This window comes from Paralichthys olivaceus, chromosome 11, assembly GCF_024713975.1.
Source record: "Paralichthys olivaceus isolate ysfri-2021 chromosome 11, ASM2471397v2, whole genome shotgun sequence".
In the NCBI taxonomy this organism is placed as follows: domain Eukaryota; kingdom Metazoa; phylum Chordata; class Actinopteri; order Pleuronectiformes; family Paralichthyidae; genus Paralichthys; species Paralichthys olivaceus.
Window position 1 is genome coordinate 24,926,377 of NC_091103.1, and position 24,526 is coordinate 24,950,902.

The following is a 24,526-nucleotide window of genomic DNA, read 5'->3' on the forward strand; positions in this document are numbered from 1 at the left end:
TAATTGATAGGAAGGAGAGCAAGCTGTAAAAGAGAGAGAGTACCAGCTGAGCTTAACGCCACCCTGCTTTGCTTGGAAATTATCAGAGGTTTTGCCTACTACAAAACATTAAAAACACAACTTCTTTCATGTGAGATGAAGAAATATGTAATATTCTGCTCTGTTTCTATGTCAAATCTAATTTTATCAAATGTGGGGCATTGCCCAACTGAACTCCTATACAAAACATCAGATTTCCATTGAAGCATGTGACATGCAGCTGGGTTGGATTTAATTGTCAAAGGCTTGTTCAAGCAACTTGCAGCCAGTGTTCACCTCTTATAAATAGGGCGGTGCCTCAGCAGCTTATCACTTAAAGTACAACCGCAAATCAGAAGAAGTTGGAACGGCATGTTATATTTAAAATTAAAACTAAGAACAGTGATTAATAAATCATCTTTGACCTATATTACAGTAAAAAAAATACAAAAGCACGTTATTTGATGTTTGACATCATGAATTTTATTGTTTTTTCAAAATAAACGCTTTTTTCAATTTTGATTCTTGCAACATATTTCAAAAAAAGTTGGGACAGTAAAGCATTTACCACATTGTTATGTTGCCATTCCTTTTCACAACACTTAAAAGACGTTTAAGGACTCAAGACACCAAGTGAAAAAGCGTTTCATCACTTGGCATTCCTGCCATTCAGCCAGATGTATATATATATATATATACTGTAAATAAAATTAAGTTGAGCAGACAAAACATAAAATACAAGTCAAATTAAATTTAGAAATCACTGCTGTCTTTTTTATTTGCAGTTTCCATACTGTCCCAACTTTGTCTGAGTTAGGGTTGTAAGTGAAAGTGTCAGAGGGCAAAAGTGACCACACAATCAGGAAATCAATACATCAAGCTTAGTTCCATGGGAGGTAGAAAACTAACTCAATTACAGATGAAAAGTTTGATAAACAAAGAATGCAAGACTTCAGCAAATGAACTGTCAAAAAACTTGTCTCAGAGGACAAGTAGAAGTTTATAAACCACTTCACAGGAGGGAAACAAGGTCAAACATTTGGTTTGGGCTAAGAAAGAATAGTATTTCACTGTGAATGACTGAGGTATAGTGGGATTTACTGATGATGTTGATGTTTGAGAAGAATGGCAGTAGAGCACAGGAGGGTGTGTGTTATGAGACAGTAGGAGAAAAAAATCATGCTGCAGTGTATCAAGTCTTTAGTGAAACATGGTGGTGGAAATATTTAAGTCTGGGGCAGCTTTTTCTACTCACCTGCACTGATGTGACCACAACCTGAACCAAAGTACCTCTCCATTCTTAGGTGACATACTGTACCCTTTGGTTTTATCTTTTTGAAGTAGGATTCCCACTGTAGCAGGATAATGATACCAAAACCTTGAAGTTTTTGCAAGATCTACTTGAAAAAGGAGACTACCAGTTGAGACTGAGAAAGCTGAGTATTCTGTGACACCATCAGAAGCTCTTTGGAACATTGTCATAATGCTGATATAGCATGAGTCATCAGGTTTCACACAAACTCACAGAGACACACCAAATTCTAAGATATTTTGAGATCTTCAAAGATTCAAGATTTTTAAGCTGATATTAATATATGTAATGAACATTGTTTTTTTTTTTCTTGCAAAAAAACCTATAAAATATATTAAAATAAAACGAAAGAATCGACTCAGTGGATCTTGTCAGGAGGGTCACACCAAGGTCGAGAAGCACTGCTCTTCAAGTTGTACAGTAGCCCAAAGGAATTAGCTAAAAGACTTGGACTATAGCAGAAATCAAAGAATGAAAGACGACCGTCCTGCCAACAAATTGTGGTTTGCAGAAATACCAACTCAACAGATAAGTTCCTGATGGTTGCAAGTGCACCCTCAGTCCACATGGTGGAACAGGCAGGACTCCAGCAGAGGTTCCTGCATATAATATTGCCCTGACGTCATTTACATTGCAGCAGGCTCAACCTGACATCAGTACCGAGAATGAAGAGTGCTTGACGAGAGCTTCAGGAGGGATCATCTGTACAACCCTCTGCGTGAGATGGTGCAGAGCTTGTGAATGAAGTCATTAAGCATTTGAATGAGCTCATCGGATGCACTTGATGTTTCCTCCAGTTGAGTCCTTCATCTATTCACAAGAGAGCTGTCAGGATGGGATATAAACCTTAGTGAAAAAAACATCTATTTTATAGTTGAGTTATTAACAATGGGTGTGACGAGCATATGAAATAAGGTGAAATTAAAAAGCTGTATACTGATTGAAGTAGTGACACATACAAGTAATTAAGATGGTACATGTGTCTATGGGTGTATCATATAGATGTGTGAAAATATCAAACCTACAAGTTATGAATTAATATGTACTCCATTAAGTGGAGACTGAAGGTTGTGGACTGAGTCATGCCTACTTCACGGTGCATATGCTTATATACATGTATTTGACAAAGTGGATAATGGTAATTTGAAAGACAGTGAAAATACTTCTATATAATGTGTCATATTGCCTTTTCCAAATATAAAAAAAAATCCATCTGTCCTCTGCTGTGCACTGGAGGAAACAGCAGCGGCTATAAATAACTAGCAGGCTCTACAGGTTGCTGTGACGGATGCTGAGAGGCTGCAGGTTGGGGCGGGCCTGGATGCTCAGACGCCACTGATTTCCTTCCCTCTTCCATTGATCAAAACCGTGAGGAAGGCGGATCCTCTGACGTAGTCGCCAGGCTGCTCGGCTGCGTCAGAGTCCAACGGAGCGAAGGAAGGAGGAAAGACGGAGTACCAAAAAAAAAAAAAAAGGGAAGGAGGGTGTGATAAGGCCGAAGAGAGCGGACCGAGGCTGCCTCAGAGACAGACCTGCGTCGTGCACAGCGCGGGCGGACGCACGGACAGACATGGAGGGCTCCACGGAGGAAGAATACAAAGAGAAATTATTATGGAGCGTCAAACGAGAGGTAGGCGCTGCTGTTTGACGGCCCGCCGCGCGCCCCACTCTCATTCCGTTCTTTGTCATTATTTCCTCCCAAGTCACGACAGAAAGTGTGGACGTGTTGCTTAAGGCAGATCACAGTGCTTACACGTTGTTGCACTGAATTCATCTCGGTTTAGTAACAAGTTCACCGAAGTGCTGCTGAATAATTGGAGCTACACCTGCATCCAGTGTTTGTTACGTGTATTTTATGGTGTCATTTCCCTATTTGTTCCAGGTGAACTGATCGTCTATAACGATTATATGTTGAGTTTATCAATAATTTTAATTTCAAAAGCGAACACAATATTATAATTTCAACTGTCCAAATCTCACCTAAAACGTTGTGACCTATTCTATGCATGGATGCTGTAAAATATCATTGATCATCACCATAATATCATTCCATTAAGGTGCTGCTGGCAGGATCCTCGGTTAAACCCTCTGTCTGAAAGCGAGATGCCTCTTTCAGTATTGGCTATATTTCTGTCTGCTGCCTCCACCAGCAGTACTAACATCCACAGCTCAAACAGTGCTACAGGCATTTTGACCCTGGTGATGAATGTTTCACATCTCTCCAGTGAGGAGTAAGACATTACTCCTTTAACCTTTCTACCCACTCTTATCAAAATCACCACGCCTCCTTCACACCATGCAGTGAAATGTCTGTGCAAATGATAGTGACACTGAAGGAGACAAGGTGTGGAATAATGCATACTCTTATAGGTCCTGTGCTTAAGATTTAGTTGAAAAGGATTTTTGGCAGAAATTGAATATAAAATAAATCCTAGTGATGTTGTCACCGGTGTGTTTCATCTAAATTGTATGAATTGTGGTTTTCTTTACCATAGAAGGGGCCCTTATATTTAAATACTTTATATTTACAGGGCGGGGGGTTCTCTCTGTGGAGGCCGCCATGTTTTTTACAGTTGTCAAAACTGGACAAACTAAAACCTTTTGAGTTCACCACAGGTTCTCTTTCATGTTGGGAAGGGGAGGGTCAGATGAGGGATATCCAGCTGCAATATTTAAGTTCACCTCTAGATGTCACTAAATTCTTCACTCTGAACCTTTAAGTCTGAGTGAGAGCAAAGGGGAGCCTGTAGGGGAGGAAAAGTCAGACTAAAAATTTCAGGCCCAAAATCCATGCAAGTAAAAGAGAAGAATCACGAAGAATCATGATTCTAATTCTGGGCTTCAATTTAACCACTGAATGAACTGAATGTAATCAACATTTCATCTTTTGTGACAAGAAATCGGTTGCGTTTACCAAAGCTTGTGGTTGTGTGAACTGATCCCACTGCAGCTGATGTAAAAGTTCTGTCCTGTGAGGGTCGACAAAGTAAGTGTACTTCACAGTTACAACATTTCTTTGTGCTCTGTACTTTAATGTCTGCCTTTGACATCGAATCCAATGAAACGTGTAAATACGTTTTCTCTTTGGGGTACCTGCACTTTTGGTTTGTGGAACCTTTATGTATTCACTTTCACTACCAATTTGATTTTGATTGTTTACCAGTGTTAAAGCCAACACCCCTTAAGTGGGGGCAAGTGACAAGTCCAAGAAAACCTTTGAAGCTATCACACACCCCTCTTCATGAGGGTTAGAGTTGAGGTCAAAGCTAAGAACAAAAAACACTGCACAATGCCTATTCAGGAATATTAATTCTGTTTTAATGTGGTTCATTATGAGAGGAAATCTGTAATGGAATCTGAATAATTCACTTCAGACCTTTGACTTTAGAAAATGCTGAAATATGAAAGACACAAGCAACAACACAATTTGTCAAGTCTGGGTTATTGAAGAAAATCCTGGCGTTCTCCGTAGAGAGGACCCCCTCCCAATTTAAAATATAATTATTTATATATAGGGTTCATTCTAAGATCAAGAAAACAACAATTCATACAATTTAGATTAAACACACTGGTAAAAACATCACTAAGATTATTTTATATTCAATTTCTGCCAATAGATCGATTTCACCTAAATCTTACACACTTTACCTTTAAGTCTCAAATACGTCAAAACACTGATAGAGACAAATTATCTCATAAAAGTGTTTAAGTAGTTAAGTCCAGGGACTAAACTAGAAGTATTTGTTATGTAAGGGTGTTTGAGCTGTTTTCAAAAGTGCCCTATATTTGTTGGACCATCAGAGCAGCCTCAAGTAAAATCTATGTTAATACATTTTCTCCTGTAGCACATTTTGTCATTTAAAATATGCAGACTATGTTTAGTTTAAGGAGCCAGGCTGAGTGAAGGCTAAATACTTTCCTGTCCCCCTCTGGCCCGTCCCTCATTCACCCACAGGTCAGCTCTTAAATAATTAAATCATCACAATGTCTTTGGGGCCAAATATAGCTTCAGTTCTTAAGACATCTTCAGGCTGTGTTTACTAAACTTCAAACACCAGAGAAAGAATTAGGAAGATTAAAGTCATTAACTACTGGGCCATTGGAAGCTGTGTTGATGCTCTAAGCTGCATCTTAAATCACACCTCTGCTGATTAGGACCTGTGCTCAGGCAGTGTACATGCTTTAAAGAAAATGTATCTTCTACTTTTTATACATTGTTCCAAAGCTTCAGTCATTGGTCACAGTTCATCCATGATATGCTGGTGAGTAGCCAATGCCCTCTGAAATTCTAAAGCACAGTGATGGAAACATAGTGTTTGAACAAAAGCGTGTAGCTCCTGGTCTAAAGCTCCTGTCTCTTTAAGCAGCACTCAGCTATCTCAGTATTGCTTGGCAACTGAAAGCTTAAGCAGCTCCCAGAGAAGTTAAATTGCATCAGTTGGCGATTAATATCACAGCAGTGAGGCAGGTGGTCTCTTGTACTGAGACAAAAAGTGCCTCTCAGTATTAACCTGCTACCATCAGGATTTGTTTGGTTGTATGTTATGTACAGAGGTCTCTCTGTTTCAGGGATTTTTTCTCATGTACTAAGAATCAAAATAATCAATATATATAAACAAAGAATAGTATGGCTGCCAGTGCCAGTAATACAGTTTTTCCCAAAAGCTAATCAAAATGTACGGTGATGTACATGATGTTGTTATTAGAGAGAATATTTGTACAGTTAAAGAGAAATTACAGCTTTTTTCATGCCTATCTTTATTTAATAATACAAATCCTAAATCATCAGCCATTTTGCATTCAATGCGCTAGAACTGCAGATGTCAGTCATACTGGGAAAAAAAGGGTAAAATGCTGCATCTTACTTCCATAAGTACTGTGTTTGTATGAGTTGTATGAGATGCCATAAGTCTTTTGTGACAACTATGATGATGACAGATATTAAGAGAGTAAGGTGACCACTGGTGTCAGAGCTTCAGACTGCAGAGCAGACAAGGTGGATGTATCAGCTCATAATGTCTGTCCCATTTGTTGAAAGATGATGAAGGTAGCTTGTAATTCTTGCTTTGTAGCCCTTTATGGAAAAACAGCACACAAGTAGCAAAATGACCCATCCTCAAAAATAATATAAGCTTTGGCAAACAGTGTATCTATACATCCACTGGCATTCCCAGTGAACCATCAGTTACTGTGGATCTAGTCCATTCATCAGAGATGCAATTTTCCAACTATGTGGGAATTATTTAGGTGAAAAGTGACATGATTAACAACATTAAGTTAAGTTGAGCCTGCAGGGAACATGGATGTTTAAATTCTCATGTTTTGACCCTAACTGTAGATGAAGCAACAGACTTATTGGTCATTATTTCAATGGGAATCAATTTGGTATTGTCAAGATGTTTCAGTCTGGAGTGGTGAACTAGTTGACTGACTCATCAGTATCTGTTGGGTAAAAAGATACATCCTCCGCAAAGCAATGGAAAGAGACATCATGTACATTTATGTACGTATGCACACCTTGCACAGGCTAAATATAGGACACATTTCTATTTGTATATTATCATTATTATTATTATTATTATACTGTTGCTGCCATTATTACTATATACTGTTATTATTATTGTATACTGTTAGTATACTGTCATTATACTGGTATTATGTATATATATTATAATATATACTGTTATCATCGTAGATTATTATTATTATGTATTATATTATATACTATATATACTGTACTATTATTATATACTGTTTAGTAACAATAACATTCAATTCAATTCAATTCAATTTTAATTGAATAGCGCCATCATAATATACATTATCTCAAGGCACTTTACATAGAAGGTCAGGTCCTTAAAATCAAAATATAAAGAAACCCAACAGTTCTCACAATGAGCAAGCACTTTGGTGACATTACCATCATTTCATCAGTACTATTACCATCATCTTGCCACTGCACCTTATCTACCTATGTATCTTGTTTTTTAAGTGCCCTTGTCCTATTCTTTGTTATTATTTTGGTTTTGTTTTTATTTTTAATTTTTAAAATTTTCTACCTACAGTATCTTATTCTATTGTATTTTTATTGTATCCTAATACCGAAGTGCTATGTCGACCTAATTTCCCTTTGGGGGTGAATAAAGTTATCTATCTATCTATCTAACTATCTATCATATATCTGAAAAACTGATGCCAGGGGTAGGAAAGTTGGTGTGGCTCCGGTGCCTGTTGGATCAGGGGGATAAGGCATGCTATCCGGTTGTCGGATTTAGCTTCTTTCCTGATAAACAAGAAATGTTGGCCTTGCCACGCAGTTACAGCAGATGATAGATGGCTTAACATATTTAACCTACAGATGCCGCTATTCCGCCTCATTGCGATGCGGCCTTATTTTAACCTACTGTCTATGCATGCGGGGATGCGGAATATTTATTTATTTATTTATTTTCGGGGGGACGTAGTCAAGGCGGGGTGCCGTTGTTGTCAAGGCGGCCGCCTTAACTATAGAGCGCTGCGGGAAACATTATGAGTTGCTGTGATGAAAGTCACGCAAGTTGGATCACCCTGTGATTTCATTTTTTTTCTTTGATTTTTGGTATGATTTTGAATCCAGCCCTTAATGGGTTAATGACTAATCATTTTGTTCTCAACAAATTATAGAATGTACATCAGTAAAGATTTTCAACCCGAATAATTTGTTCATCAAGATCTGATGTGTGATTTAAGTGTTCCCTTAATTAATGCAGTGTATAAGAAGAATGGGATCATTACTCTGTACCTGGATGCTTGAAGCTACTGCCAAAGGTTTTCATTTTTCTAAAACTGTTTCCTTTGTTTAGTACAATGACTTGGTTTCCATATTGCAGCTTAAAGGCAAACAACATTAACTTACCTCTTCCTCGAAGAATATTTTCTCATTATGCAGTCACAGGGTCATTTTTCCCTCAGACTGACACTTCCTCCTGGACAGAACAATTCTTGCCACATTTCAATTTTATGACTGCAGCTTCATGACCTTGAAAGGCTAGGCATGGTGTGTAAACTGCATTTATATCCACTTGATATTTTGTACTCTGAGGTTAAATGTTAATTTCCTCTCAATTTTCTTAACAGATAAGTGGAGCAATTGATTCAACACAGGACATGGCACTCAAGGAGATGATAGGATTGTAGTGTGTGTAAATGATTCAGTTTTGTGTGAAAGCTGCTGCAGAAGTACATAAGAGACAAGTAAAATTAGATCAATACTAACTCCGCTAACTCATCTTTCAGCGTCACTGCAGCACTTTTCCTTGTCCATCAACTGCACTAATGCTTAAATAATTACCTCATTAATGACTCCTAACAACAGCTGATTAGGATGGAGCCACACTGCAGCAGCTTAGAATGAGAGGAGGAAAGGCCCCACAAGGAAACAATATCTCAGGACTGTGCTGTGCAAGACATGTTGCATGTGCAACAATAAATTCAATGAAATGAATTTACTGCAGATGCACCTGTGCGGTACATGTATGCATTTGTGCAAGTGAGGATTTGTGTCCTAGTTTTTTGTGTGACGTGAATGACAGCACATGTCTCTTCTACTGTGTAGTTGTAATTTATTGTGAGATAAAAAATCCTGTCCCCTGGTACATCTATCACCAATTCCTAGGGAATAATCCCACATTTCCTCTTTCAACTCGTACAGTGCACTTTCTAAACATATCTGTTTGGAATGGGCTCTTTACTTTGCTTGTGGTAATGCTGGTTGCTGATTAATGAACTGGTGACTACAAAGACTGATTGTGTGCTCCAGCCAGGACACACATCAATGTTGTACTGCAGCCACCCCAAAATATGTATACATTTCATTTGGAGTAAAGATTTTGAATAATCCAGTTGTGCATGTCTTGCTGTCTGACAGAGCTTTTAATAGTCACACCTTTTAGCTTCCTGCAACCAATACAGGTAAAGGTATAATATCAGTGTTGGAAAATACAATTAAGAAAACATTAGCCCTTCAGTCGTTGATAGATAGATACAGTATATCTGATTGGCAGATACAACATGGCGCAGACCCAGTGCAGCTGATCGATGACAGAGCAGTTCCTTAAACAGTCACCACCTAACAAACTATAAGTTTAAACTTACTGTAGCTGTCAACTGCAGTGAATGATGGCTGTAAGCAGCATTACAAACACCTCCTCTGGTTATACTTGTAACGACCTCAGACACAAATGCTGGTGGACTCAATTGCACGACTCAGGCAGGTAGTGGATATAAGTAAAAGGTTTATTTTTCGGTCACAAAAAGTGCATAAACAAAAGGCGCTCTCAAGGAGGATTGAAAAGTAGCAAAACAAATCACTAGCAAAACTACGAATTAAACAAGAGATCATAAACATGAATATAACTCAACCTTGACTTGGTGGTAAAACACTCTTGACGCATAAGGACAGAACAAGACGAACTGGCACAGGACAAAGAGAGACGAGGACTATTTATACATGAGGAAGTAGGAAACAGGTGAAACCAATCAGGGGCAGGGAAGACGATCACCAAGGCAGGAAATCACGCAAAGGGAGGAAGTCAGGGTCTGAAATGAGAGGGAAAAGATGAGTACCAAAATAAAACAGGAAGTGCACGACGTGTTGATTGGTGCGCCGTAGAGAAAGGTCGCACTGACAATGGCTCCGCACGCACTACGCAGTTTTATGTTTATTTCACTCTTTCTTGTTTGTTTTTTTGTACACACTGCACTGTCGCTCATACAGTATGATCGACTCGCACTTTTGGATATACGCTCTTCGCTAAATACGGAGTTTTTCTCGACTTACCGGAGTGCTTGCTGCGGCCCCTTTGTTCTACCGCCGCTATGTTTACCAATACGCCGACGGAGAAGAAAGAAGAGAGGGAAGCGCGCCGGTATCCTCTGCAGATCTCGGACGAGATGCTGCAATCCCCCGCTGCCGAGCATTCTGCTCGCAAATGTTCAATCCCTGGACAATAAAATGGACAAACTACACGCACGGATTAACTTGCAGCGGGACATCGCAAACTGCTGTGTGCTGGCGCTCACAGAGACCTGGCTGGATCCCATGGTGCCTGACACGGCCGTTACTCCGGCCGGTTTTTCCATCTACCGGCAGGACAGAACCCCCGAGTCGGGCTCAAAGAGTGAAGCCTCGTAAATCAACTGGGCCCGATGGAGTTCCAGGCCGTGTCCTCAGGGGGTGCGCCGACCAGCTAGCAGAGGTCTTCACCTCCATATTCAACCTCTCCCTTCAACTGTCAACAGTCCCCACCTGCTTCAAGCAGGCCACCATCATCCCCATACCCAAGAAACCATCCATCACCTGTTTAAATGACTATCGCCCTGTAGCACTGACCTCCACCATCATGAAGTGCTTCGAGCGGCTGGTCAAAACCCACATCTGCTCGACCCTTCCGATGCTGTTTGTGGATTACAGCTCAGCGTTCAACACGATTGTGCCTGCCAAGCTCGTCCCCAAGCTCAGGAGCCTGGGTCTTAAAACCCCCCTGTGTAACTGAATCCTGGACTTCCTGACGAGCAGACCCCAGGTGGTGAGAATGGGCAACCACACCTCCTCTTCACTGACCCTGAGTACCGGGGCCCCTCAGGGCTGCGTACTCAGTCCCCTCCTGTACTCCCTGTACACGCAGGACTGTGTAGCAACACACAGTTCTAACATCATCCTGAAATTTGCGGACGACTACCATCCTGGGTCTCATCTCTAACAACGATGAGAGCGCTTATAGAGATGAGGTAAGGGGCTTGGTAACATGGTGCCAAGACAACAACCTGTCTCTCAACGTCTGCAAGACCAAGGAGATGATCGTGGACTTCAGGAAGCTGCAGAGGGGGGGTCATGATCCCATACACATCGAGGGAGCTGTAGTGGAGAGAGTCTCCCACTTCAAATTCCTCAGTGTGTTCATCAAGGATGACCTTACCTGGTCCAGACAAGCGGACTCGGCGGTCAAAACTTCCCAAAAACGCCTGTACTTCCTGAGGAGACTCAAGAAGTTTGGCATGTCTGCAAAAACTTTAACTAACTTCTACAGATGCACCATTGAGAGCATCCTCTCAGGCTGCATTACTGCCTGGTATGGTAGCTGCTCTGCTGCTGATCGTAAGGCCCTGCAGAGGGTGGTGAAGACAGCGGAGCGTATCATCGGCTGCCATCTCCCTTCCGTGCAAGGCATCTACAACACAAGATGCCTGAGAAAAGCACGGAACATCATAAAGGACCACAGCCACCCAGGCTATGGAATCCTCACACTGCTGCCGTCTGGAAGACGTTACCGGAGCATCCGAGCACGGACTACCAGACTCACAAACAGCTTTTTCCCCCAGGCCGTAAGGCTTCTGAACCAGCAACACTGACCCACTGAACAGTCGCATCACCATGTACATTCTGCTCCCTCATTCATACAACTACACTTACTACACATATATTATTTAATTTTATACTTAATTTAATATCCCGCACTCCCTCACCCTGTAAACTGCTGCTAGCCCTTCATTTAAATTCAAATTTAAACTGTTGTACTATGTTATATGTTAAAAGTTATATGTTACTATGTTGTATGTTAAATGTTAAATGTTATGTTAAATGTTATATGTCACTAGGTTATATGTTAAATGTTATGTTAAATGTTATTTACTAGGTTAATGTTAAATGTTATGTTAAATGTTACTAGGTAATATGGTAAATGTTATGTTAAATGTTATATGTTACTATTTTATATGTCATATGTTATTATATATATATATTTTTTTTTTTATTTTTTATTTTATCTTGTATTTCCCGTCTACTGCGTAGATGTTGCCTGCCAGGTCACAAGAATTTCACTGCTCTGATGACGCTAAGTTATTTGGTGCATGTGACAATAAACTTTGATTTGATTTGATTTGAGACTAGACATGAGTGAAGTTTAACTTATGATGAGTGCAACCTGTTTGATTCTCCTGATGAAGCCCAAAAATTAATGTAGGGGTTCTTTCACTATCCTTTCCACTGAAAAGCCACACCTTTGTCTCTGGTTGTGTGTGGGAGACCCCGGTGGCATCATCAATTGACACAGCGGCACCCAACGTGGGGCTTCATGCAGACAGTGACATTGACCAGCAGGCGGAGATGGCGCTGGTACGGATGGCGGAAGACTTCGTGGCCACGTACCTGCAGCAGGCAGCGGATAGCAGCTGGAGGCTCTCCAGAGTGCCCGGCAGCACCCACCTGCTTGACCCCTGGAGAGCCTTAGTGTGTGGGCTGGGCGGAGAGGAATTTCATGAGAAAGAGCTGAGCTGCAAAGCTGGAGGCCAGCAGAAATTGCTGGCCACTTTAAGTTAAGAGTTTTTTGAGTTTATGTTTGTGCAATAAAGTATGCTGAAAAGCAACACCTTTGTCTCTGGCTGTGTGTGGGAGACCCCAGTGGCATCGTCAATTGCCACAGTGACCAACTGCAGAGATTTATTTTCAGAAGCATTTTCAGCCTGAACAGGAGCTTGAATACGATCACAATCACACATTGCATTCTATCCTACTTTGCTCTCCTCTCTTTCTCTGTTTCTCCCTCTAATCTGGACCCCCCTTCTCTCTTATGCTCCATATTCACACATATGGTTGTCATTTAGAGATTTAGGCATCCCCTAGATGCTAACTTCAGTGGAAGTTTGCCACTGGAACAGGCCATTATGAATTTCAAGTCAAAATACAAATGAGTTCTTACTTTAATGAATTAATAATGGTAGCATCCAGAAAGCCATCGTTTTGTATTGCTTGTATGAAGTAAAGGCCATTCCACAGCAAGAAAGTATACATGGAAAAATCAAGGAGGTGCAGCAAATAAGTTGAAAGTAACGATTGTTACTACCCAAACATGAAGACTGATGAGATTTAAAGGAATAGATGGCTCCATAGAGACACTTAGCCTGGCCGCAGTGCTAAAGAGGAACTTGGGGTTTTCATTTTCTATTCAAGGTCCAGTGTGTATTATTTAGATGAAAGGGAACTATTGGCAGAGATTTAATGTAGAATAATTATCATGATGTTTTCACTAGTTTGTTTCATCAAAATTGTATGAATTGTAGTTTTCTTTACTCCAGAAAAGACCCTTTATATTTAAATACTTTACATTTACATTGAGGGGACCCCCTCTACGGAGGCCGCCATGTTTTTTTCATATTAGTCCAGACTGGAAAAACTTAACACCTTTTGAGTTTTTATGACAACTGAAGCTACCACAGGTTCTTTTTCATGTTTGGAAGGGGAGGGTGAGGTTAGGGGTGTTCAGCATAGGTCTTAATCCCTGCTTATTTCATCATGCGTTTTGAAAATGTCCCTGTGAATCACACCTGTTCTTGGCACTTACTGTATATTAAAAAAAAATAAGACCTATGAACATGCAATTTCAACACTAGATATCACAAAATTCTACACACTGTCACTTCAATGATGAATAATTGGAGGTTCTGACATCTGACATGGGCTTATATGTTATTAGACTCCAGGCTAGACAAGATTCTTCTCATTTGTCCTCTGTAGGTAGAATGACACTTCCTTTCCAACTTTGGCATCGTCTGCTTTAAAATATGTTTGGGACTTGTGCCATGGAGATAGTTTTTACGCTGTGAGGCTTCTGCATTGACAATATGACCTTCAGCTTGTGTGGGAGTGAAGTAGAGATGGCAGTACATTCTTTATCTGACATTTACATTCATTTGTATTTCTGCATCTGTAGTTTTTTTCATGTGTGTGCCCCACACCACGTTTGCCCTAATTCTAACTCCAAGGATATCTAACACAATCAACTGATCATGATTTATCCTAACCATTTCTAGGCTACACTCAGGCTGACAAAGTCATTATTTGTGGGTATGAAGATATTGCAGAGCAGCAGGCTTGGTTTTGGGGAGGCATTTCAGGGAAAATGGTGGAAAAGCTTGGAACTTTGATCCTATCAGTGATTTATGTGAAAATGTTCCCTCCAGATTTGGCTATTTGCATTTAAATAGGACACAATGATGGCACTAATATGCTTTTTGGCGTATACCATGTCCTCAATATTCTACATGACCATACGCTCCGCCATACACTAAAGGCTTTGTCCTAGTCTTTTTTTAAGTAACCTGCTTTCAGTGTACAACACATCAATAAACATAAATTATAATGCTAATTACTCTTAATATACTTTATCAGGAGGATCACACCATTTCCACTCAGTCACTTCACTCAGGTGAAAGTATTGACCTCTTTGACCAACTGCAATCTTATTAATAGGGTAGAGTTACAGCTCTATGGATGTATATATATCGATCTTATCACACATCTCTCTGAGGGTTGTGGTCAGTCTCTGTATGAGAGCATTAAAAAGAAGAATAAAAGCAGCAGTTCACTGGAGAGCTCCTGAAAGTGGTGTCTACTCATTCAGCAGTATTGGATCTTAACCTATTTAAAGTTACATCTTCGATCAACTAAACCTTTTAATACTGGGCACGAGGCCTCTCAAAGCACTGATGAAAAGTTCATTGCCAGACTAATTAAGTAGAATATTGGTTAAAAAGGATTCTTAAACCTTCAAATTTCTCGTCACTTCCTTCTTTTTCTTTATCAAAGTATTTTTTAACCATGCAAAGGTACCTGACAGACCTGTAGCAAGAGAGCAAATGGAGAGACAGCTAGATATTGCCCCATCCATCCCATCCATTGGGCATGAGGAGTCACTGAATGGTTTGAGATGGTATGAAAATGATGTGAATCATATGCTATGACCCTAATAGTCACCAGACCCACAGGTTAATCGACTCTCTTCACCATCAACATCAAAACAACAAGTAAGAGAATAGGCTTTGGTGATGTTCATCCCTCCAGTCGAGTTCAGAGACCCAATCCTGCTCTGGTGCCATCTATATATAGTTTTATTCTCTAGCTGGTGTATTTTAAGAGTTTGTCGATCAGCAGCACAATGATTCTGCTTTTCTGCTGCTCCCCTAACTATATGGTTGACGGTTTGTCTATTGTTGTGTGAAAAGCAATGGAGGAAATCAGTGAGAGTTCAAACCACATAAAAGCTCAGTTCTGGAAAACAAAGTGGCCTATACTTCCATAATAGGAGGAAAGACAGAGTGAAATTGTTGTCAGAGCTTTATTAACATACAACAAGCAATTAAATTCTTCCTGTTTATCAATTATACCCAAACGAGACAGAGGTGACAGACACTTCCCGCATTAATTACTGACGACAGTTAATTCTTTAGAGAGAAGGAATTTATACAAGCGAACACAGTGTTGTTGAACTCACTCAGGCTCTCTTCCTCAGAGACACGAGATAGCAGCACAAAGACTGAATGTTTCCAGGATGCCGTGGCTTTAATTGGAAGTTCGTGTTGCAGGTGTTCATGGTGCGGAGACTGTCTAAGACTGTCTCACAAAACAACCAGTGGAGTGCAGCTTAAATGTGATATTTGTGGCTCGATAGTCTTAAGTACATTTGTAAACAAATCAAAGTGCAAAATCCATCAATGTGAACAATGTAGCTCAATCAGACCTGCAGGATGGCTCCATTTGCAAATCAGAGTGTTAGTAACATTCAATAGCTGGGACAGGGAGTAGATTAGATAGCACAAATGTTATGAAACATCCATTGACAAGGCTGGTCTGTCTCAAAGCACCTAAACAAAGTGCCAAAATGATTGCATCTGACATCAGATAATCTCCCTCTCTATCATCACAGGCAGTAATATGCTCAGATCAACCTGTACTACCAACTATCATTATTACTGTATTTATAAAATGACTGTTACTGTTACTATTATTAATAGCTGCTGCTGTCATCTGTACTGTTATCGTTGATAACATTATCGGATCTATTAGTATTGCTGTTGTCATCATTATTGCAGTGACCTGGAAAACCAGTCCAGACATTGCTTAAAAACAGTAACATGATTGTTTCTGGCCTCTTTAATTCATACTCCTCAGAGGATGACCTTTTTTCCAATGTGGACACTGTCATGCTTTCCTTTAAAGCCACCGTCAAGCACATGTAACTTCGGTGGGTAGATTGAGGTGATGACCTTAATTCTTGCATAAATCATTTCCAGTTTTATTTTTCATTAAGTGTAAAAGCAAACCATCAGTATGTTGTTCATTTTTGTCCACCACCCTACCGTGAACATTTCTGCCCCTATGGGCTGGTAGAGAGGTGGACTTGGCAGTGCAGGTAATTCAACATTTTATCTCTGGCTTATGTGCTAATTGCTGTGGTGTTTCTGCACCACAGTTCTCAGAAATCACTTGTCATTTAAACCGTGTGGGCGACACTGTGATGTCTCCTTGGACATTCTCTAAATGCAGAGTTTCCAAGACAGCACCACAAAGGACATCTATTTGTGTTGAATCATTTCCTTTGATGATACTGTATCTTGATATGTAAACTTCAGTCTCAAGGCACTTTTCCTGTACAGAAGCAATAACGATAGTGGCAGCTACATTAAAGACAATGGCACTGATTGTTGGCACTCTGGTCTTTTTTGTGCAGGTAAAGCAGATTATGGAGGAAGCAGTGACTAAGAAATTTGTCCACGAAGACAGCAGCCACATCATTGCTCTATGTAGTAAGTACACTCCTCTTTTTCTATGGACACACACGCACAGGTTGTCTGTCTTTCTTCCTCTCTCTGTCTGGCACACACACTTGTTGAACTCCTCAGCAGGTGACTCTGTGCTGCTTCTCCGTCAAGGACACTTCTTGATGTCACTGCTTCTGTGACTATGCTGCTGCATCAATGGAAAGTTAATAATCACAGAGGAGGTAATGGAAACCAATTTCATATACAAGCTTTCTAAGCCCTAGACGTGTGTGCGTGTGGGTTTGTGCACAAATGTGTGTGAGTGTATGTATGAGTCACAGCCTCCGTGCTGGTCAAGAGTTGAATATTCTTGTAGCCTCAGATCAGCCAATGACTACAATGTTAAGAAAATAGACATTTCTCAAATACTACTTTTTTATTGTCATCATATTTTTATATTCTGAGATCAGAAATATGATTTCTATACAGAAACATGAATTATGATTGATCACCTTAACTTCTGTTTCTGTAACCAGGCTTAAATATTGTAGTAGAACAATGTCCCTGTCTGGACACATGAGTTGTTGAGACACATTGTCACTATTGATTTCTTCTTGGCTGCTGTCTTCTTCTTATGATGAGCTGGCATTAAACTCTATTTGCACAGGATTACTATTGACTGAAGAGAACCATTGATTAAAAGAAAGCATTGGGAAGGATCCCTCTCTTTGTTAGTTGTTTTAAGAGACATGATCATATAAACCTAGGCAAAGTTTAAATTCACAGGATTGCAGCATCATTGTGACATTGTACTTTGCTTGTAACACTAGATTATCAAAATGCTTCCGTTCTTACCTAGTTTACCTTTGGCATGTTTCTTTTCAGGAATTGTATGTTTTATTTTTATTTTAAATAAATAACTGTAATAGAAGAATTTATCCATACCACACACCCCTCCTTTGAAAGTTTTTAAAAAATATATCTATTCACTGTGGATTAACTTTATCCCTTTAGCTTTTGATATGGTATATTATTTAATGCTACATCATGATATGGTATGATATATAGATTATATGGTAAAGTATATGTATGGTAGAGGTGTGAAAAGGTTTTGCGTTTTCTGCTATCATTTTACCTACGCTGCTTCAGAATCAGGACAGACGCAAATTATAGAAGCAATCCTCTTGTAGTGTGTCAGAGTATAATGTCTTCCCTCCGCACTCTCCACGCTCTCTTTACACTTTTACACCAACACTAATCAGAAGGTGATATGACACATACAGTACTTGAATTTTACTTTGTGTTTGTTTAATTTATTCTACAATTAATGAGGCATGTATTTAAACATTGAAAAACATTCCAACATTTTTTTCACATGCAGTTCACTTGCCCCACGCTACATGAGATGAGACCTGATGTGCACAGCCAGGACATCAGGGTTCAGTGACCGCAACGATCCAGATTCATGATCAGACACCATCGATCATTAACTGAATAAGTGTGATTGTCAGTCACACACACACACACACACACACACACACACACACACACATACAGAGGCTGCAGACAGGAGATACATTGTTCTGGCAGATTATCACACTGTGTGATGTGAGTCATTAGAAAAGAGCAGAGAATCAGAATCACTTGTTGACCTGTGCAGAGAAATGTGCCTCAAAGCAGTGGCATATCAAGAGGAGGCAGGTACAGTAAAGGCTATAATTCGTTTTTTTTCCTATGAAGTCTTTGGTGCTGCACACAAGTCTAAATTGAATGAATGTCAAATTAATTTTGTACAGTAAATGTTTGGTATGATATAGTAAATGGTCTGTTTTTTCTGGTCTTGATGACCAGTCAAAGTGCTTTACAGTACATTTTTTGTCATTCACCCATTCACACACACATACAGTGCATATATGGGCTATTGGGGTTCAGTATCTTGCCTCAGACTGGATCAACCCACTGAACTTCTGATCACAGGATGACTGTATGTATATGTATGGTATGATAAGGTCTGGTATATGGTATAGGTTTGGTACACACAAACACACACACACACACACACACACACACACACACACACACACAAACACACACACACCAGTATACTCTTGTACTATCATACTCTCTTTTATTCACTTTCATACACACAACACTGGTCTCTTTTGCATAGATATATGTTTGAAACAGAATAAAAGCATATCTACCAGAAATTAATAGTACATGTGAATGCAAATAACCATGTGTAAGAAACAAAATTACAGTGAATGTAAGACAGGATGATACAATATGTGAATAAGAGTAGAAGCGAGTGTGAAAGAGTTTTATTGAGAAGAAAGTAAGGAAGATCTATTATTGGTTCTTGATTGGTTATCTCTGATGAAGCGTGGTTTCACTGATATTAAGTGTGGAGCAGCACTACACCTCCTGGGTAATTTTTTTAAACTCTTCCACCATTACAACAATGTCAGAAATGCTGGATCCACAGAGATCTCATGTAATACAGCCACACACAGGGACGTCTTAAAATGCTGCAGTTATTAAAACCTGGTTCATCAGGTGTAGTGTTTTCTTGGAGGATCAGGAGCGCTTCCTCTGGAGCTAACCTAACGCCCAGGCCACACTGGCTGCGGTTGTGCCACAGCAAAAAGCTGCAAATCGGCTTGCTTTTAATTTTGCGTCCATTTAACAGATCAGAGCGGTTGCACTGCCTGTTTTTCAGCTGCAGTTCAGTCGCGCTGCTCTTCTGAGATTGGAGGTCTTGCAGATTTTCTCCACGTGCTGCACGTGGTTCAGAGTTGAAATATTTATCTGTTAAATAAATGTCACAAACATAAATGATTGCACCGCTGCCTGTGCACATTTCAAAATAAAAGCACTCCAGCATATTGTTTGTTATGGTTTTTATTGTGAAATATTTGCAGAAGCATAAAGTGCACGGCTTCATGACGTATATTTCAGGTATTTATTTGAGTACGTAAGACTAGTTTTATACAATGAAATAAATGGTAAATGGTCCGTATTTATATAGTGCTTTTCTAGTCTTGATGACCACTCAAAGTGCTTGACAGTACTGTACAAAATACAAATACAGCAGTCGTACCAGAAACATCATAAGGGCTGTAATTATCAGCTATTAAAAGTTAAAGTAAAGAACTTCAGATAATGGGCTATAGTCTCTCTCTCTCTCTCAAATATAGGCACATGATGTTGTTTCAGTATCATACACAGATGAAAAATAAAATGATAAAATGGTCATCTAGTCTTGATGACCACTCAAAGTGCTTTACAGTACAGTTTGCCATTCACACACACATTCATACAGTGCATCTATAAGAGGCACTTTTTTTCTATGAGGGGCAATTCAGGGTTCAGCATCTTGCCCAAGGACACTTCGGCATTTAGATGGGGAAGACTGGGATTGAACTGCTGATTTTCTGTGTTTGAAATCATGCTGCCCTGCTCACCCATTAGGAGTAGATATGTTAAATTTGGGCATTACTTTAACCAAAAAATTAGTACTATTAGCTGGATTTACAGCAGCTAAAACATTGTCTGTGGGCTTTGAGGTATGTGAACATTGTGTACCTGGAGTTGTCTCAGTTCATCGAGCAAAGTAAACCAGCAATAGAGGCTTGGCATTCACTTTAATGAACCTCAAGGACCTTTTGCAACAATGCTCTGTAGGGGTCGGTGGCCTGGATCTCAAGGATGTGGAAGGTGAGGTACCCCCCCATCCACCCACCCACTTAGTCCCCCTTAGTGTTTTTTTAGAATCATTGTTCGATTAATATTTTGTGTGTTTGTAATTGCTTGTGTTTTTGTGTTTCTTTGAAACCTTTTGAAAAAACAATATATTTGCTTCATAGGGTTTGTAGGTTAATGTGAGCTCCTGTCTCATCAGTCCTGATCTAAGAGCATGCAGGTGAAGCCAACCATGACGTCACTGAGACTAATCATCAGCCTCTCGAGCTCGGGGACTCTGGGGAAAAATGAAGGTAAAAGGTCAGGTGCTAAGCAGTGATGTCAGCCCAGGAATGAGTCACTGCCAGCTCACTCTCCCAGAGTGTCTGTCATAATACCTTCCATACCCAATAAATCCAGTGTTTTATAATATTATAATATTGAGAAATCCGTTCTAAACACTGGCTAGTAGTATTTGGCTTTGAGATGAGATCAAGTAGATCAATAAATTGATTTATTCAATAAAAAGATTCAAATTAAATTAAGCATATGCCGCAGGAAAAAAAGGTTTAATACAAAAGTGTCTGCTTGTGCACGTTCATACTAACTCAGGAGTAACACAAGCATTTCAATGTAATGTTTACACACACAGTAGAATCAAAAGTTAATTTACAACCTTGTCCCTTCCTGTAGATTTGTTTCATGGTGTGTGCACAGAGACACAAGGATAAAGGAGAAAGAGACGCACAGAAGTCAGAGGCTGAGCTGAACACACCCTCACAATAACACTCCCAGAGATGTCTATCTAGCAGATAACATCTGTGCAGTTGTAATGGTAATTACAATTGGGGGAGCTGGGATAGGAAATAGAGTCCTTTTCCCTTCATTGATTAAAGCACATTTTATATATCCACGCTTTCATATCATGTCTGTCTCTTATATTTCCTTACTCTTTCTTTCACCATCTAATATATACGCAAACATTTTAAATTATACCCAGCATCAAAATGAAAACCGTGTGTGTGTGTGAGATAGAGAGACGAAAGTACATTTTATAAATGTGCCAATTCAGTACCCACAAAATTATTTAATTTGGTTTTTTACCATCACTGACTTCAACCCAGACTTACCATTTTGAAAAGAGAAACACCTCTTTTGAATTTAATTTACACTCATAACACACTGTGGAAATAAACTTAATATATATTTTTTGGGTCTAGCACATGCAAATTACAGTCCTACAGTGGCTGAGTATATTTGCCAGGAGGATCCCACCAACTCACATGTGTATGTGAAATGAATGACTTGATTTTGGTAGCCAAAAGTCAAGGTCATGTTGTCCTCAAGTTTATATTTATCATGAATGTGATATCTTAAGATCAGTTTGAGGGAATGTCTTCAAATTTGGTACAAACATTCTCTTGGACTCAAAGATAAACTGATTCGATTTTTATGGTCCAAGGTCAAAAGATTACTATGACCTCATAAACAACAATTTTGGCCTCTTGCAGCATCTCAGGAACAACTATTCACTTATACCCAAGTATGAACCAATTTAAATGTTGTGGTCAGGGTGAACTCCCAAAACACTTTTTGGCCTCTTGAACGTGATATTTTAAGATTGGCAAAAGGGAAGTTCTTCAGAGATAAACTGAAGATTAGATTGCAGTGCATGAAGGTCAAAGGTCACGGGCATCATGTCCCTGTGAATGTGATATAGCAGGACTACCTGTAGGGAATTTGATTACATCTGGCACAGTTAACTTGGACTCATGGATCACCTGACATTTGGGTGGTCGAAGGTCATGGCGGACTTATAAAGCATGTTTCTGACCTCTTTGACATCATATATCAAGTCTGCCTTTTGGGAATTTCTTTACATTTTGACCAGTTGTTACTTGGACTCAAAGATCAACTGAAGTAATGGTGACCTTGTAGTGCATGTAGACTAAAGCTACACTGGTTTACGGAGGCATTCAACCATAGGGCAGTAATTGTAGTTATAACACGTTTTTACAGACACATAATGTAGATAACATAAAATGGTAACACTTTATATTAAGGATCACACAGATTTTGAACCATTTCTCTGTACATTTGTAACCTGTGTAGGTTTTATGTTTTATCTTTGTGATCCTTTAGTACACAGCAAAAAACTCCTGAAAATTATAGAGCAAGCTTAGGCTGTGAAAGTTAATCTTTGTACAGTTTTATAATAATTGCAGTACATTTGTTCCAAGCTTTTACAAATGTAGTTTAGCTACTAAAGAGCAAGTTCATATTGACCTGTGTCGGTTTTATCTTTGTGCGGTTATATTTTTGTGGAGTTGTATTGGCACTGCAAGTATGATTGCCAATTTTCAATTGTATTGATTGTATGGCATGATTGTACACACTTTCAGTCTTGTCAGTAACTCTTAACTGTTAAACATCCCTAATCCTAATCCTGATGAAGCAGGCTAGCAGAAAACTAATGTTGTAGTCTCTGGTGCTGCTGCCTGGCCTCTGAAGATGTCCATTAATAAAGGAGATATTTCTACTTTTGCTGACTTTGTTCTTCTAGAACTCCATTTTTTTCACTTGCAGTTTTGTAACATGTGAATAGAACATATGTATTAAGTGTTATGAAGGGAGAATGACTATTCTTTTGGTACTACCAACTTATATGGCCCATACTGAGCAAAGCATATTAAGATAGTAATTCATGGACAATAGCTTCCCTACTTACTATCAATAAGCATTAATTAGGAGGTTATTGGGTGAAAACTGTTAGTTAATGGCCTAGTAGTTGTAGAACCAGGTCATGCAGGATAAGGGATTCATAAATTCTTTATAATGACTAATAAAAAGCCAATATGCTACTAATATGGTTAATAGCTGGTATTTATACAGTGTTTTTCTAGTCTTGATGATCACTCAAAGTGCTTTACAGTACAGTTTTGCCATTCACACACACATTCATGTAGTGCAACTTTTAGCTTTGACTGAGGGTTCAGCATTATGCCCAAGGACATTTCGGCATGCCTGGACTTGAATCGAATCGCCGACCTTCTGGTTTGAGGAATACCACTCTACCCCTCTGCGGCCCCTGCATGCTAACAATCTCTTTCACTTACATGTGATGAGATACATTGACTGCAAGCGTGAATGGCTCAAATTTAGTATCTTGACACAGGGTTTGTTGTGTTTGTGTGTGTGTGTATAAAATAAATGTTTTATATACAAAAACAAAACAATAAGGAGGTCTTGTCTCGAATAACCGTCCCCTATTTAGCCATGATGCTCTAAATTTGAGGAGGGTTTTATATTTTGGACAAAAATTCTGTTTGAAAAGCTAAAATAGATGGGAAACATCTAGCCCTGAAACGTTTGTTTCTTCAAATGACAAATCAAAGTCACTGTAGTGACTGAAATCTGCATTTCTCCTTGCAGATATGACAGACAGGAAGGGAGTGAAAAAGGTGATAATTGATCTCAGTTATTGGGGCTAGAAAATGGACATGATTTGATTAACTGGGAAAGTGTGGAGGAGTAGAGCAGAACAAAGGGAAAGATTGGAGTGTAAGAGGGGCGGGGATGGCCTGATGCAGCTAATGGGCTCATTAGAAAACTCATGGTCATGTAATGACCTGCTACTGAAAGGACATCTGGGGCTCCATGCACTGCAGACAGATACAGATGAACATACAGAAGTAGACACAAGAAATAGAAAAGAAGAATAGCTGAAGACAATAGTAAATAAGATAGTTGAGAAAAAATATGATAATCCCACAACAGAAACAAAAATGTGTTCCAGCAGCAAAGAGGACAGTCAAAAAAAAAAAAAGTAAACATGCAATATAATTGAATTAACAAGATAATTATCTCACAAATTCTGAGAAAAGTTGTCATTTAAAAAAATGTTGCTGTTTTTCTGAATTATTGGTAATCATCTCAGAAATT

The 24,526-nt window shown here is 39.4% G+C and overlaps 1 protein-coding gene across 4 annotated transcripts in view; it reads left to right on the plus strand.

The window, feature by feature from the left end:
• The first annotated feature begins 2,626 nt into the window (after nt 1–2,626).
• The window catches only part of sgsm2 (small G protein signaling modulator 2), a 72,975-nt gene continuing 51,075 nt past the window's right edge, over nt 2,627–24,526 (plus strand). For 2 of the 4 annotated variants that reach the window (XM_069533764.1, XM_069533765.1), the window contains exons 1-2: nt 2,628–2,960; nt 16,873–16,948. In XM_069533764.1, the coding sequence (XP_069389865.1) occupies nt 2,901–2,960; nt 16,873–16,948 (136 nt within the window). In that variant the 5' untranslated portion in view covers nt 2,628–2,900. Of the gene's footprint in view, nt 2,961–16,872; nt 16,949–24,526 lie in introns of all 4 variants that reach the window. The other 2 variants (XM_069533767.1, XM_069533766.1) reach the window with 2 other exon arrangements.